This window comes from Balaenoptera ricei, chromosome 16 (assembly GCF_028023285.1).
Source record: "Balaenoptera ricei isolate mBalRic1 chromosome 16, mBalRic1.hap2, whole genome shotgun sequence".
Classification (NCBI taxonomy): domain Eukaryota; kingdom Metazoa; phylum Chordata; class Mammalia; order Artiodactyla; family Balaenopteridae; genus Balaenoptera; species Balaenoptera ricei.
In genome coordinates, this window is record NC_082654.1 from 29062689 (window position 1) to 29080194 (window position 17506).

The 17506-nt window shown below is 43.8% G+C and overlaps 2 protein-coding genes across 5 annotated transcripts in view; one reads left to right on the forward strand and one right to left on the reverse strand.

The window, feature by feature from the left end:
* The window catches only part of DNMBP (dynamin binding protein), a 154341-nt gene extending 149601 nt beyond the window's left edge, over window positions 1-4740 (forward strand). The window contains exon 18 of the transcript XR_009498046.1: window positions 4348-4740. The gene's annotated coding sequence lies outside the window, so the exon portion shown is untranslated. The remainder of the gene's footprint in view (window positions 1-4347) is intronic.
* ABCC2 (ATP binding cassette subfamily C member 2) overlaps window positions 1-17506 on the reverse strand; it is a 62402-nt gene that overhangs the window by 6271 nt on the left and 38625 nt on the right. For 2 of the 4 annotated variants that reach the window (XM_059900500.1, XM_059900503.1), the window contains 11 exons: window positions 16029-16209; window positions 10193-10313; window positions 9782-9914; window positions 8876-9095; window positions 8572-8726; window positions 6746-6901; window positions 5040-5239; window positions 3414-3540; window positions 1722-1823; window positions 1137-1280; window positions 135-293 (listed from right to left, as the gene is read on the reverse strand). In XM_059900500.1, coding sequence (XP_059756483.1) covers window positions 135-293; window positions 1137-1280; window positions 1722-1823; window positions 3414-3540; window positions 5040-5239; window positions 6746-6901; window positions 8572-8726; window positions 8876-9095; window positions 9782-9914; window positions 10193-10313; window positions 16029-16209 — 1698 coding nt within the window. The remainder of the gene's footprint in view (window positions 1-134; window positions 294-1136; window positions 1281-1721; window positions 1824-3413; window positions 3541-5039; window positions 5240-6745; window positions 6902-8571; window positions 8727-8875; window positions 9096-9781; window positions 9915-10192; window positions 10314-16028; window positions 16210-17506) is intronic. The other 2 variants (XM_059900501.1, XM_059900502.1) reach the window with 2 other exon arrangements.

Genomic DNA, 17506 nt, shown 5'->3' on the forward strand with positions numbered 1-17506 from the left:
GTCTTAGGGAACTAGCTTAGGTATCCCAGGTAGATGGCAGAAATGATGCCACCAAATGAACACACATCAAGAAGAAGGTGCACATGTTTCCTGTAGAACAAGCTGCATGTGACAGAGTACATCCTACAGCTCACCTGGGGGATGATGGTCAGTTTCTCTCGGAGGTCGTGGAGCCCAATGGAAGCAATATCTACCCCATCAATGGTGATCTGGCCTCCTGCAGCCTCTAGGATTCTGAAAAGGCTGTTTGTCAGGGATGATTTCCCAGCTCCTGTCCTGCCCACCACGCCAATCTGTAAATACAGTTCCTTTGCATGTTAGTTCACCATGTAATTATTGAGGGCAACAATTTAGCCTGGGACATTCATAATCACAGGTGGAAAAAGACAGTGACTGGCTACTCCATCTCTAAGATGTTAAACTGATTTTGGTTTTGGTGGGGAAAAAAGTACCTGGATGTCAGAAAAGGATGGCTTTCCCATCCTACCTCCTAACTTGTTGCTTGCTGAGAACTACATTGACTGCTGGAAATGTACACATCTGTTGCAATTATTCTCGGAAATTATAGATTTTTAAAAAAATCCTTGTTAAAAGTGAGGAGAAGGGAAGGATTGGGTCTGACATCAGGTCTGAGAAGCAGACCCTGCCCTGGACCTGAGCATCAGTACCCAGACATTTTTTTGGCCCTGCATCAGACCCCAAGTCCTCAGAGAACAAGAAAACCATACCAGGACTTTGCAGACCAGAAGGAGAACTAGGCCATTCTCTCTGCAGGGACAAACCTCCACACAGCTGTTCCCACCGGTTCCTTCCCCAGGCCGGTGCTTCCTGACTTCCCCCCTCTACAAGCCTTGGCGCTTACAGGAAATGAGCTCAGTCAGCCACAGGAGGAGAGGATGCGGACGGGGAGATAGATAGCCTGTAAGGGCTCTCTTGCTCAGCCCTCCCCTAAGTCTGTTTGATCCTGTGTGGATATCCTGCCCTCTGGTGGTGGCGCTGTGTCCCTACACCTCCCCAGGGCAGAGGAAGCGCCCCAACCCTCTCACTTCAACCAGATTAATGAAAGCCCAGAGTCCACTGCTCTCCACCTCTATGTTCACAAGGACTCACCCAGGCCTTTCTTCAGCTCCACCTACCTTCTCCGTGCTCTTAATGTCACAAGTGATCCCTTTCAGTACCAGATCCAGCTCAGGCCGATACCGTACTTGGTAGTTGCTAAACCGGATCTCCCCTTTGCTGGGCCAACCTTCTGGAGGCCTCTTATCAGTCACCCATGGTGCCTGGCAAGGCGACAGGAGGAAAAGTGCTTTACACGGTGACAACTCGCTCAACCGTCCCCACAGGACTCATGTCACAGAACGGTAGCAGTGTGCCAGCCACCCGTGAGCATCTGCATTGAATAGCCTGAACTAGACTGGTACTTGCAGAAGGGTCCTACCTTATTCAATTAAAGAAACCCTATCCCACGAGGTTGTTCTGTGCCTCTCCAGAATGAAGCCACTGTTTAACTTGGTGCATCCCAAGACCTGACTTCTCCCAAACCATTACCTATTTTAGGTTTCAAGAAATTAGGTTCTTTCAGTTAGAGCAAGGGAGACTTCCAGAGAACCTTTATGACCCCATGTGAAATCTCTAGATAAGGTGAAGGTGCATTCTCAAAGCGGTGGCTTTTTTTTTTTTTTTTTTGGCCTTGTCCCTGGCTTCCTCTGATTCCTCCTTACCTCATTTTCCACGTTTATGTACTCATTTATTCGCTCAACAGCCACAATGTTGGTCTCTATTTCTGACGTCATCCTCACTAGCCAGTTCAGGGTTTGTGTGATCTACAGAAAAACTGGAAGACTAAGGATCATCTCAGGCTCAGAAACCAACCCAACCAGTTAAACCACAAGGTCAATCTAGTGCCTACTCTGCACGCAGCACTATGCCCGGCTCTACAAGAGAGCAAGGAGAAGTATAAGAGACAATCCGCACCTCCTTGGGGGAGGAAATGAGGCCGGTGCATTGAAAGGTGGGAGGACAGTTCAGTGCTCAACTGTGTGGTGCTCACAGGAAAGGCACTACTAGCTTGGAGTGGCCTAGGGCCAAAGCTGAGGCTGGAGAGGCTGGCCGTTGGTGCGGGTCTCCTGCCTGTAAGCCCTTAGGGGTTAGGGGTGGCATTCTACCAATGGGGAAAGCATAAGGAAAGACACTGGGTAGGAGAAGGCCTTCCAAAAAACTGCCACCTCTCTCTGCTCTCAACAACAGCTCCATTGAGAACCCAGCCCTCAAGGTGGGACATCCACGTGGACCCTTGTCCTCTGTTACCCCAATAAACTCCAGGTGCCTTCCTGCCATCACAGAGATAACATCTAACCACTGGGAAGATGACTGTCATGATCTGGGCCAGAGTCCAGGGAATCTGTGGGTTACTCAGAGGCAAGCTTCTCACATGCAAGCTTTCTTCAGGCAAAAATGTAGTCCTGGCACGTACACACAGGGAATCTCTGTAGAGCACATGGTGGTTGGAGAGAGGGAGAGCACAGGAGGCTGGGGACTATGAGTAACCACTTGGTGAAGGCTGGACCATATGAATTGTTGATATTTGAATTATTTTGTTTTGGTTCAATATAATAGTTCTCCAACTCTTTGCCCCATCTGTCCTACGTTATTAAGCCTAGAAATGAGGGGATGAAAGGGCAGTGGCACAAGGAACCCAGTGATTCTGGTAAATGACAGAGTCCTTTTGGGTGTCCTGCCATGATCACCTTGGGCCTTATTAACGCCAACTGAAAATAGCACCATATAGAGCCTGCTGGTAGCTATGCAGACCCCCAGTATATTAGTTCAGAAAGAGTCCACAAAAGCTGGCCAAATGACTCATTAAATGAGTATCATTCATTAAACATTTACCATAGTGCCAGTCACTGAGTGGTAGGAAATAACATCTGATATCTATCCCTTAGTCAAACGGGGGATGCATTATATAGTTCCATTAGACTCTATATTCTTTATTAAAATTAACTCCAATTATTCTGTGATTTAAAAAATAAACATCGAAGTTATTTGTTCAGAAGACTTTCTGGTTACTGCTGTATTATAATAGAAACTCATTTATTTTCTCTTTTGATTATAATCAAGCAAAGAGACAGGAAACTATTAGATTGAATCATCTGAGATTGCTTCCTTAACTACCCAGGGCAAGAAAATTTATGTCCAGTTTCCCAGATGACACTGGTACCTACTTAGAAAGGGAAAGGAGTCTGTCCATGGGTTACACAATTAGTAAGAGATGGAGCCAGGGTTTGAACCTCAGTCTCCCCTGGTCCCTCTGGATCTAGAAAGGAATCAAGAACACAGACTCCACGGTATACCCTAGACTCCATTTAAGAATAATGCATGAATTCAACCAAACTCCCAGCCTTCAGACTCACACTGAGTGCATTGGACAGAACAAAGCCCACAGTGTCCCCACTTAGGGTATCTCTATAAATAACCATCATCAAGGATGAAAAGAAGACGATCAGGTTCCCAATCAGCTCCAGACGAACTGCAAGCCACCTGGAGGGCAACAGAACCAGAGAAAGAGGTGTCACTGAGAGGTGTCCTCTTCCTTACCTTACCCAGCAACCTAGGTGTTCCTAGAACATCCTCAGAGGGCTTGAGTTGGTAGGGCTGCGTTCTTAGGAGGTGCCTCAATTTGACTATGCCATGTGTTCCTAAAGTCTTTTAAATTGGATTTTAGAAAATAAATTGCATTTTAAAAGATACTAGAAGAGTTTGCTAAACTAAGGGAATCCTATAGTTCAATGTCTCCCAAACTTGCCAAATCATAAGAATCATCTGGTGGCAATTGTTAAAAATACACAAATTCATGCAAAAAATTCCTGGACTCTTCCCCAGGAGATTCAGGGGATGGGTTTTAGGAATCTGCATTTTAACAAATGTTCCAAGTGAGTTCTTTTGATTAGGCATGCGAAACAATGGCATAAAGAATCCAAATGTAAGGTTAGAAAGAAATCACCACAGGAAGGTTCAATGTACCCTGTCTGATTTCATGATTTAAAAAGGTAGAGAAGAAGCTGGAGGTGGAGGGAAATTAGGTGTGAGCTGACGACAGGGAGGTATGTCGGGCTTTGTAGAGAACTGAATAGTATGTAGATTGATGTAATTTATGAAAACTGACTTTCCCAGTAAAATGTATTTAACTAAATTTGAATAATTCTAGCATGTGTACAAATAAATATTATACATATTTTACAATGGGGGTCCAACAGAAAATTGACTCTTATGCCTGTTTCCTTCTTGGAAAGTATCTAAGATATAAAATCTCTTTACAATCAAATTTCTGACCTCTCCATGTTCCAGGTAATACTAAGCATCATTAGCCTGCCCTTCACATCGCAAGACAGTGTAGAAGCCACTCAAGAGTTTTCACTTCCTGAAAAAGACCTTCCTCCCCCAAGGACACATGACTTCTTGCCAGGGTCTAATGAAGCTGGAGGAATCAAGAATGCTCACCCTTTTTGGATTCACCTCACAGGATGTGAGCTTTTCATTTCTGTCATCATTGATTTTGCCTAAAATTTCCCAGCTTTCCTCCCTCCAACCTCTGCTTCTTTCACCACCCTACAAAGAGGGTGGTGACAAAAAAGTCCTGCCTACGGAGAATCTCACATCCGTTCTCAGGGAAGCAAACAGAATGTCCAGTTCACCCAGCACCTGAACAGTACCTGGGTTATCAAATGCTCACAGATGCCATGTGACTTCCTCAATAAACCTGTGAGGTAGGTTGTGTTCCAGCCATTGTACAAACAAAGAAAATGAGATTTTCCTGAGAGGGGTCAAGACAATTCACCCAGCTTGGTAAATGGCAGAGCAGACAGAGGGACCCAGTCTCTGACTCCAAAGCTCATGCTTTCTCCTCTCTACTCACATGACAGGCGTGTTTGGCAAGAGTGAATTTCACAACACTGGCCACGCCTGCCCTCCCACAGCTAATGTCGAAAGTGCAGAACCCCGAAGCACATATTTGGGTGAATATCCAGGGGCAGCCTCACCTGTTGGAGGTAATCCAGGAAAAGACACATTTCTGGTTGGTGTCCGTCGCCATCTCATTGTGCTTTAGAAATCGCTCCTGGTGCTCAAAAGCGCGGATAACAGACAAACCTGACACAGTCTCACTAAAGTGAGAGTAGATTGGGGACCTGGTGACAGAGTCCAGTCGTCTCAGCTGGCGGGAAGTAGCCACATAAAATATCTGGACCCAAAAAAGTGAAGACTCAGTCATACAATCGTATCACATATGCTATACTTCTTCCTTCATGGCCGTGACCCAGTATTCTTTACATTGAGGCCACAGCTCACATCTGAACAGAGAAGCGGCTCTGGTCTCATCTCTGACCAGAGGAGAAATGAGAGAGGCTCAGAGGAAGAGGATGATGGGAAGATCTGGGGTTGGAGGGAACAGAGGAGCACGAAAGCGAGGACACCACACCTCAGCCCTAGAGGTTGGAATTTTCAAACCACGTAAGGATTTTTGTCAGCCTAATCCGTATGGTCCCAAGAATCTGCACATATTGTCTAAATGACAGTTTTGTAGTGGTTAGAAAAACAGTCTCTAAAAGATTTTATAAATGCTGCTGGGAACCGAGGGGTGTGGAAAGTGGAGATGGGCAGTAAATGGTCCAAGAAAGGTATGCCAAGGTTTTGATAAAAATTGAATAGAATCAGGTAAGTGATCAAAATTGTGCTTTGACAGTGTGTGAAGGTAAAGATCGTTTGGAGGTGTGTGGAATGCTGAGGGTCTAAGAACTGGAACTGGATGTAATAGCACAGGCTGAAGGGGGAGGTTCAGTGGGGTGGCTTAGTGGTGCTACTAGATTCCAAGAGGATTTGTTAAAACTAGGGAAGAACTGGGCATTTGAGAGTCAGAATTCAAAATGTTATACCTGGAAATTTCCTCAAATATCCTGCCTCTTATTTGTTGGTTTGTTACTGACAAAGATGACAATGTTCCTGAGGAACTCAACACAAACACCAGGGGGTGTCAACTTACCACAGGCCACAAGTCTGCCCTTGACTGAAGGGCTTCAGAATTGTTTTCTCAAGGTGATCAATTCATCCCAAAGGTAAATGGTGGAACAAGAATTCTCTCCACAGCTTCCCTCCCCTCATCAGTTTTTATCATGGGCGTGGAGCCCCTTGCACTTGCTCTAGTTTTTCTGTGAGGCTTGGCTCTTAAGCTGTGTCCTCAAGAACACACTGGAATTGAGCCTAAGCCATCCACAGACACCCCAGTGAAAGGAGAGCTGCCCTGAAGTGAAAAGAGACCAGGCTCCTGCTGAGGGACTTCTCCAAGTAGATAATCCTAAGCCAACCAAGGAAGCAGCCTTAGCACAACTCTTCTAGAAGCAACCAATTACCTTACCATCGTGAAGGGTCTTACAGAGCTTCAAGACTTTGTCCAGAGCCAACCTCAAAATAGTCTTGGATCCAAACATAAATATGCCCCACTTAGACTTGCGGGGTGCGGGGCAGCAGTTAAGGTGAGATTGACCGTGAAACTTCCACCCACCCATCAGTGCTAACACTTCAGCTTCAGAAAATGGCCTACAGGCTCCTTGGTATGTTAATATCTGGCTCAGTGAGGAAGATGCTGGAGGGGGGAGAGTGACTAGCAATAAACACAAGAGAAGAGTCTCAGGAAGGAGCTTGGGCTTTTATAAGTAGAGAAGGAAGGAAACCTAGCCATTTCCAAACCTACCTGAACAGACACATAAATGATGCCAAGAGGGATGATGACGACGACGAAGACTGGAGTGGCCAGGCAGATCATGACCAGGGTGCTGGTGATGCCCAGGAAGCACAAAACCCAGCTGCGCAAAGACGTGGGGAGGGTGTCATCCACCGTGGAGATATCCTAGGGACACGTAAGAAGGAGAGAGGGTGTGCTAATGAATTCCTATGACATTTTACATCTTCTCAGTTCCAGCAGGGAATTTGCTCAGTCACATCAGAATGCAAATAACTATATGTCCAGGGCTGAAAGAAAAAAAGAAATCCTCACCAGCTATTAGTTCTATGCAGATTAATTTTGACCCTTACCTGGCACAGATTCTCCATCTTTCCTTCCTCCACCCCCTCCTTTATCTCCTCTTAAGGGCTCAGTCATTGGCTCCAGAGGACCCTAGGTCTAATTCTCCTTTATGGTCTGAGCCACCTCCTCCGCAAAACATACTATATAATTAATGACAGTTTCCTTTTTCATGCAAAAGCAGTTAGCAAAATATGACTGTTGCCTAAGTAACTCACAGTAAGATCTCTTTTTCAGAAGATTAATTATATATATATATATATATATATATATATATATATATTATATATAACAACAGCAGAAAAGAGTGTGCAACATTTGCAAAATTCCTGTGTGAAATCTCCCCATCCAAAATTGTGTACTTTTTTAGGTTTTATTTAAGAGCAGAAAGCCCATTTAAGTTGTCTCCAGTGACATCATACCCAACCATCTTTGTTCCAGAGGAAGGTGACAAGTGGGGGCCTGCCCACTTCTGAAGCAGTCACCATGTCCCCAGAACCTGCCGGTGGGCTGGGAGCTAGACTTTCTGTGTCTGCTCCAAGACCAAACAAATAAGGCCTCAGAGCTCCTCAGACATTTTTTTTAAATGTGCACCCTCTTCTACAAACAGAAGACTGAAAATTCTGTTGGTGATAGTTGAATATTATTCAGAATTGTCTAGTTTCCTCTGTTCCTGAAATTTCCACCTTATGTTCATTGAGAATCAATGACTTCAGTCTGGCCCATGGAAGAGAGCCATCTATATGATCTTAACATTTACTGAGCATCCCAATGCCTAGTACAGTCCTTGGCTCATAGAAGGTACTCAATATATGTTGAATGAATGAATGCTAAGAGTCCCAGAATCTGCAGTCGATGGAGAACCCCATTAAAATCATAGGATTCCACAATCCAGACCTCGTTTACTTATTTTTAAAGCATCAAAGATGGGAGTTTCGGGATGGAAGCAGCGACCAAGCAAAGGGCTGTCCTGCTATCTCTTTTATTCACTGTCACAACTAGTGATAGTGCTTTTACTTGTGTTTTTTCCCTCTGCAGAGTAATCCTTCACATCCTGCTTCTGCCACTCACCCATCCCCTACCCCCGCCATCTCCCTGGCTAACTTCTAGAGTTAAGTCCCTCCTTTTCTGACATTTCCCACCCTCAGTCACCCAGGTTGAGCTGGTTTCTTTTCTCTGTCACTCTTTTGTACTCCGAGAATGCCACTGTACACATCGTTGTTACTGGTTTTCCTATATTCTATCATAATCCTTTACTTCCTTGGCCGTCCCCCTCATTAGATGGTGAGCTACTTAAAGGGAAAGAGTTGTTCATCCCTGTAACCCCAGGATCCTTAGGACCTCACACAAGGTGTTCAAGAAATATCTGCATGCTGAGTGGACCAAAGAACTGGAACTGCCCAGTGTTGACTAGGGGCACATGAGAATTCTTTCCCTGTCAGAAATAAAAAGATCCTCAGAATATAAACACGTCTTACAGCCCTTGAGATACTTACACCAGCAAACCTGTTCACTATCCGGCCAATGGGTGTTGTGTCAAAAAAACTCATGGGTACTCGAAGGATATTGTTCAGCAGCTGCTTGTGAAGAATGTTTGCTGCATGGACGGAACCATAGACACTCCAGAGATTTGCTATGAGCACAAATATGCCTGGAAATGGAACCAGTTTAGTCAGCACCATGCACAGGGATCCCTGAAGACTTGTGCAGGACATAATAGCAAATTTTTCATGAGTCCAGGCAAAGGACGTGGACCTGACAGACTGTCTCAGAGATGGCTGCCGTAGCCGTCACACATACCTTGTGCTAATCCCAGAGCTCCATAGACGCCAACTCTCAGGTCCCTCTGAGAGGCTGGATAGTTGGTGCTATTGAAGGTTTTAGAGTCACGGGTCCAAGCACTGAGCCAGAGGTTCGATCCGATAAAAGACACGGAATAGAGCACAAACCCAAAGATAATGAAGAATATCGAACACCATCCTATTGCTTGTAGGTATTTCAGGTAGATGGAGAACTTCACCTGCAAAACCCCCACCTCAATATTAGTAGAGTTCCTAGCGGCTTTTGGTGAGGAGTTACCTAGAATACCAATCATAGGGGGAGTACAGTCCTTTGGAAAGTGGATAGCAGGTGGCAAAATTTGGTAGTCTGTGATCACATTTCTGTACTGGGCCAGGATGATAATCAATGCTGAAATATAATGCAGGGTAAATAACCATCAGATTATTAATGAGCTTCTAGATGCAATTAAGAGGAAAAGATATAAAAACAGAGTGGGACAGATAAGGCTATACCACAGACCTTGGAATCTGTTTTATTAATGTTTAAGTTAAGATCTGAAATTTAAGAGCTTGGTTCTAAGTTTTATTAATTTGAATTGTGTGCTATGAGCTTGATATATTGGTGTTCTGTGGCTCCCGGAATTGCATCTCAAAGCATTTTTGTTTTTACCACATATCAGAATGGAATCAAACACTCATGAAGTGTAGTATGAGGATATTCACAGGAAACATGTCATTCTTCATGGAAATACAATTTGATAAAAAGCCCAGAGCCTCTGCTAACATTTCAATGATAAATTTAAAGACTGGCAAAGCACACAAGACATATCCCTCTGTAGATATGTATTCAAGTCATGAAACTTAAAAATGTTCAAATCCCAAGCCTTATATCACCTCTAATGGTACTTTTTACTGTGGTGTTTACCTTTCCAGTTTGTATGAATTCCTTCTTAATTAGTTTTTGTCCTTTCACTGGTTCTTCCTCCTCCTTCAGGATATTCACATTCCGAGTTTTCAAGTCTTTTAAGGACTTCAGACGCCTGCTACTGGACCTAGAACTGAGAGATTGAGAGGGGAAGCCTTCCTGAGCATGTAGATGCATCCCGAGGGTCTTCTTGCAAGCAGGTGTCACAGTTGCTCTGCTCACATCAAAGTGCATTTCAGAGCAGATGGTCATGGGGGAAACACACCACCCCAACCCTCCTCCCCATGCAGGGAAACAAAAGAAGAGCTGGAGCGTCCTTGTGGACACTCAGGAAAAGTCCACAGAGAAAAAGAGAATGATCAAGTGGAACTATGGAAGTGATGGGGGCTGCCAGCTGAATATATGACCAACCTGCGACTAAATGTTCGATGAAAACTGTTCTCTCTTTTCATGGACAAGGAGGCCACATCTTCAGGGATTTCCTCCACACTGGGCATCAGCCCATAGTCATCTTCTTCACTGTCCTCATTGACTAGGAGACACATCAAAGGTTAGGGAGATAGCTGCATAGAGCTGTCATAGCCCTATGAACAAGAAGAGAAGTCTTTTCTGATCTTGTTGGTCTTAATAAGAGATCCCAGATGTACACACAGGTTGGAATCTTTTACTCCAGAAATACTATTTATTAGGACATCTCATTGAAAAATACCAGGATAAGGGAGAGGTGAGTTAATATTCCACTGGAAGAGAAACGGTCAAAAAGGAGAAGAATATTCCCAGAAGCTTGTAAGTTCCTTTGGAGCAGGAAAGAACTTTTAAGGGTTACAGTAGACAGAAGAGTCATAATCCCCAGAAATGACTAAAAAAGTGAGTGTAAATTTAAAATGTTCTGCTTGAAATTCAAATAATTTGAGAAATTTTATTAATTTAAAGCATTTTAAAAAACATATCCTGGGGGCTTCCCTGGTGGCGCAGTGGTTGGGAGTCTGCCTGCCAATGTGGGGGACATGGGTTCGAGCCCTGGTCCGGGAGGATCCCACATGCCAAGGAGCAACTAAGCCTGGGTGCCACAGCTACCGAAGCCCACGCACCTGGAGCCCTTGCTCTGCAGCAGGAGAGGCCACCGCAATGAGAAGCACGTGCACTGCAATGAAGAGTAGCCCCTGCTCGCTTGCAACTAGAGAAAGCCCTCGTGCAGCAACAAAGAACCAATGCAGCCAAAAATAGATAAATTAAATAAATAAATTTAAATAAATAAATAAAATAAAAAACAAACAAACAAAAAAACATATCCTGAAAATAAAAGGTAAAACAGCTTGGTCTGTGAAAATGGTAGAGTTATGACCTCCAGAAATTGATACCTCTGTAAAAGCAGTGAGCATACTGGCCAAAAATTGTCAAAATCAAAATCAAATTTTCCATAACTTTGAAATTAACCAAAGGCTTGCAACAATCCAGGAGCATTTATTTAAGAAAAGTGGTTAAATCTCAGAAAGAACAGTAAGTTTTGTAATAGTTTAATTTACCCTATTCCTATTCCCCTCTCCTTAGATCTGCTGTAGCCTAGAAAACCAACAGCCTCACAATCATTGTAACCATGAAAATCACCAGCCTAGCAGCTGCTGGAAGGAACAGAGTGGATTCAGAACATGCTCAAAACCTCACTGCTGGAGAATTGTCATTATTTGACCTGTCTGGCAGTTCCCTGGAAAACCCCATTCACAGGGCTTGTCTTTATTGAACCTGACTTGGAGTTGACTCTAACAATCAGCAGTAGTTGTTTAACATCACAGCTGCCTGAGGCAGTGATAACGGTTGGGGCAAAGAAGAAACTGACCAAGAACTTAAGAGGAAAAAAAACCTGGGGAATAAGATATCCATAGGGAGCTTTGATATCTTCAGTATATTTCTGGCAATCGAGAATGTCATACACATGTGTAGGGTTGCACTCATGCCAACCCAAGAAAGACTTGAGAATGTCCTATTCTCTTACCTCTGGCTTACCTTCAGACTCTGTGCAAGCAGGGAAAAAAGGCTGAGGCAGAACTATAAATTGCCTGCTGGCATGTTAGACATGTCCACCCCCACCCCCCATCCCCACAGAGCCTCTCAGCAAAGGCTGAGTGACGTATCGATTCCAGGCAATTGAGGAAATCTCTGTCCAATCATTATCTGACCACTAAGCTAACCAAGCAGGGACTTCTATGGCCACATGAGACAAAGATTGTAGACTTAACAGAATTAGTTCAGGAAACTAAACAGGAGGAACAACAATAGCAAACCCTGGTTGAAGATGGAGGGGAGAGAGATCATATTTCCAGAATTGTTACACTATTTAAAATGACCGGTTTTCAGTAATCAAGACAGTATGGTACTGGCACAAAAACAGAAATATAGATCAATGGAACAGAATAGAAAACCCAGAGATAAACCCACCCACATATGGTCACCTTATTTTTGATAAAGGAGGCAAGAATATACAATGGAGAAAAGACAGCCTCTTCAATAAGTGGTGCTGGGGAAACTGGACAGCTACATGTAAAAGAATGAAATTAGAACACTTTCTAACACCATACACAAAAATAAACTCAAAATGGATTAAAGACCTAAATGTAAAGCCAGACACTATAAAACTCTTAGAGGAAAACATAGGAAGAACACTCTATGACATAAATCACAGCAAGATCCTTTTTGACCCACCTCCTAGAGAAATGGAAATAAAAACAAAAATAACCATATGGGACCTAATGAAACTTAAAACATTTTGCACAGCAAAGGAAACCATAAACAAGACCAAAAGACAACCCTCAGAATGGGAGAAAATATTTGCAAACGAAGCAACTGACAAAGGATTAATCTCCAAAATTTACAATCAGCTCATGCAGCTCGGTATCAAAAAAACACCCCAAACCAAAAATGGGAAGAAGACCTAGATAGATATTTCTCCAAAGTAGATATACAGATTGCCAACAAACACATGAAAGAATGCTCAACATCACTAATCATTAGAGAAATACAAATCAAAATCACAATGAGGTATCACCTCACACCAGTCAGAATGGCCATCATCAAAAAATCTACAAACAATAAATGCTGGAGAGGGTGTAGAGAAAAGAGGACCCTCTTGCACTGTTGGTGGGAATGTAAATTGATAAAACCACTATGGAGAACAGTATGGAGGTTGCTTAAAAAATTAAAAACAGAACTACCATACGACCCAGCAATCCCACTACTGGGCATATACCCTGAGAAAACCATAATTCAAAAAGAGTCATGTACCACAATGTTCATTGCAGCTCTATTTACAATAGCCAGGACATGGAAGCAACCTAAGTGTCCATTGACAGATGAATGGATAAAGAAGATATGGCACATATATACAATGGAATATTACTCAGGCATAAAAAGAAACGAAATTGAGTTATTTGTAGTGAGGTGGATGGAGTTAGAGTCTGTCATACAGAGTGAAGTTAGTCAGAAAGAGAAAAACAAATACTGTATGCTAACACATATATATGGAATCTTAAAAAAAAAGAAAAAAGAAAAAAATGGCTATGAAGAACCTAGGGGCAGGACAGGAATAAAAACACAGATGTAGAGAATGGACTTGAGGACACAGGGAGGGGGAAGGGTAAGCTAGGACGAAGTGAGAGAGTGGCATGGACTTATATATACTACCAAATGTAAAATAGATAGCTAGTGGGAAGCAGCTGCATAGCACAGGGAGATCAGCTCGGTTCTTTGTGACCACCTAGAGGGGTGGGATAGGGAGGGTGGGAGGGAGACGCAAGAGGGAGAAGATATGGGGATATATGTATATGTATAGCTGATTCACTTTGTTATACAGCAAAAACTAACACACCACTGTAAAGCAATTATACTCCAATAAAGATGTTTTAAAAAAAAAAAAAGACCAGTTTTCAACAAAAAATTATGAGACATACAAGGAATCAGGGAAGTATTGGACTGTACACAGGAAAAAAGCAGTCAAAAGAAACTGTACTCGAGGAAGCACACATATTGGACTTACCGGACAAAGACTTAAAATCAGCTATGATAAATATATTCAAAGAACAACAGGAAACCATGTCCAAAGATCTAAAGAAAAGTTCTCACCAAATAGAGAACATCTCTATTAGGCCCATTAGCATGGGCCCCTGATCCAATATGTCTGATGTCCTTGTAAAAAGGGGAAATTTGGACACAAATGCACATAAGGTATAACACCATGTGAAGATGAAGGCAGAGACTGATGTGAAGGATGCCAAAGAATGCCAGCAAACCACCAGAAGCTAGGAGAAAGACATGGAATAGATCCTCCCCTATTGCCTTCAGAAGGAACCAATCTTATTGACACCTTGATTTTGGACTTCTAGCCTCTTCTATTGTGAGACAATACATTTCTGTTGTTTAAGACACCCAATTTGTAGTGTTTTGTTATGGCAGCTAATTAGGAAATACACAGAGCCAATATTGATATAGGTTACCTTTGCCCTCCTGACCTTCCCTTTATTCTACCATCTTGTAGTCTGTACCTTAAGCCCCAGAACCAACACAACAGCATGCCAGGCAGTGGGGCTTATACAACTTCGCAGAAATGGCCTATCAATGTTTCCCAGAACAAGGGTTTAATGAGCTGTTTTGCAAACTGTCCTTTGTACACAAAAGATAGGATTTTTCAAAGGGGCTCTCTACACATGGGGGTTTATAAACAGAACTTAGAAACTCAGAAACACAAATCAGAAAAAAAAAGTTTAGAATTAGAAGGAGAGGGCTTCCCTGGTGGCACAGTGGTTGAGAATCTGCCTGCTAATGCAGGAGACACGGGTTCGAGCCCTGGTCTGGGAAGATCCCACATGCTGCGGAGCAACTAGGCCCGTGAGCCACAACTACTGAGCCTGCGCGTCTGGAGCCTGTGCTCCGCAACAAGAGAGGCCACGACAGTGAAAGGCCCGTGCACCATGATGAAGAGTGGCCCCCACTTGCCACAACTAGAGAAAGCCCTCGCACAAAAATGAAGACCCAACACAGCCATAAATAAATGAATTTTAAAATAAAAAATAAAAAAATAAAGGTAGAATTAGAAGGAGAAAACTGTCCAGGTTGTGGTGATGTGGTTGACTGAGCAGTAACTCAGGGGTATCCAGCATCAGACACTGCCCTTTGCTTGAGATCTTCAGTCCCCAAGCAGGTGCTTTTTGTTTTCTCCAGGCCTGTCGCGGAGCATATAAAGACTGATGGAAAGCTCTGACCCCTTCCTTTCTGCTGGAATCCCTGCCCCACTTTCCTGGGCTGGGTCCCAGTCCCTATAGCCCACACCATTGTATTCTTTGTTCCCGCCCTGTCCCACCAATGCTTACAGACTTCTTGGTTTAGGCTTTTCTTTCCGAATCTCGTGGTTTTAAACCATCACATGTCCTGACTTCAAGGCCTGACTGTGATCCCACTTGCAGGCTCTGTAGTTACTGCCTCTTCGGATTGACTTTTGGAATGACCCTGTACCCTCCAGATCTTGCTTTCTCAGTCCTGACCTCCTGCTGATAATTGCTACCTGAAGCAGATACCCAGAACCATGCACAGGACTACTGCTGGCAGGTTCTTGGGAAGGACCCCAGAGACCAGGGCTCCATTACTGACTGGGGCTAATCAGTGACCCCATTGGTAGTGGTATTGGGTAGGGGCTATTCCTGTGGTATACTGTGAGACTATGCAACTGCCATGACTTTTTTTTTCTGGTTCAAAACACCCAGTGGCTTTTGGTGTATTAGTCAAGATCCCTTTGTTAGGGCTTATCAACAGTTTAGCAGTACATTATTAGTACCAGGTATTACAAAGCTGTCCAGGAAGTGGTTTTCATGAATTTAGGTAGATGGGGTGGAATATGTGACTTGAGTCAATAGAAGCAGGACATTCCCTAAAAGGGAGCCCCTTGTGCCACTGGTGTCTCTCCCACAAGGGCTAATCACCCCAAACCTCCAGTCATCCTCTAAAGAGTGCCCTTTGATTGCATGTCAGAGACTATATGAGCAGGATTATCCCCCAGTTTGGCTCAGATATAAAGTTTCTATGTTTGTGTTTCTTTACAGAGACACAAAACACAGAAAGAACAGATATTGGATCTCTGGATAATTCATTTCCATATTTAGTTCACTGGATACTGAACAGTTCAGGAGGTAAACAGTGGTAGTTTACTACTGCTACCCCTTCCCTACCCAAGTTCTATCCTGTTCCAATCCTCTTCACATACCTGTGGCCTCGTCTTTAGGACCCGTCTGTTTTATGAATGTTTTCAGATTCTTAGCAAACAATCCTTTCTTGGCCAACAGAGTGCTGTAGGATCCCTTCTCCAAGATGGTGCCATTCCCCAAAACCACAATCTCATCCACTTGGGGAAGAAAGTGAATGCTGTGTGTCACCAAGAGTCGAGTCTGTAAAAATAACAGTAAGTTGTGCTGACTACCCTATGTCCACCACGTTCCTTAGCTGACTATTAAAAAGGAAAAACAGAGTCACTGTGGGGCTTTCCTTCAAAATGTGGTCCTGACCACTTGATCTCTTTTACTTCCTCTTTACTTCCCAGCACCTCATCCTAAAACCTGACCCCATGTGTAAGATGAGACTCCTGTCATCATGGATATATTCACGGTTACTTTCCTGTAGCGACAATGAGGTTTGCCCTGCACACGTTTTCCTCCAGCTTCCTGGTAGCCAAGAGTTGGGCTTAGGACGTCACTTGAGATCAAGGGCTATCAATATAATTGAGGCATACAAAACTAACTGCCCCCTCACTAAACAGGTAACTGATCTAACAGGAACTGCCCAGATTATTTTAGTATGTTAGAATCATTATAGGGCAAGAAATTGTGTCTTTGGCCCAGGCCCTCCCTGGCGTGGAAGACTTGGCATCCCTTGTATTCTTGTCTATTTATGGACTACATTGACTACTGAAACAGGGATTCCACTCAAAGAAAGATAAACACTCACAGGTCAGTAATGAGACTCAGATAGGCTCCAGGGGGTTGAGATGGGCCTCTAGAGAGACAGCCCAAGCCCACTGCCTCTGCTCTCTACTTCACAGCCCCACGGACACTAGGTTGCTCTTATCAGGAAGACTTGGGAGATGCTCATCCTTTGAGTCTCAGCTCAAAGCCAGCTCTTCTGGTAGCCTTTCCTGAATCCCCAGGCAAGAACTGGGTATTCCTCCAGTGTTTCCATGGTAGTTTTATATTCTGCCATTAAAAATGATTCTTGTATTATAATATTATTGTTTGCTTTTTGGTATGTCTGCCAATTCGATTGTAAGTTACTTGAGAGCAGGGATGAGACCTTTTCATCTGTGTGCCCAGTCTTTGCAATGAACCAGGCCCAGGGTGGGTATTCAGTTCATGAATGAATGGAGCCAATTAGCCTTAAGGACAGAAGTCAGCACCAGGCATAGGAGGGAGAGTGAGTTCCTGCTGACTCACTGATCCAAGAGAGAGGCAAAAGGCCTCAGTGGGACAGCAACCCAGTCAACCCTGCCACCCTCTGACTGGCAGCATTCAAAAAACCTTGAAGGCAAAAGGCCAAACACAGATGGAGTGCTGACAGCCCTCACACTAGACTTGCTACTGGTGAGAAGCATACTCAAACCCTCAAGGGGCTCTGTCAGCCCCTCTCCCATTCAGCCTACTGTGCTAACTTGCCTATGGTAAGGAAAGCTTATGACCAGCTCCAGTGACTTGC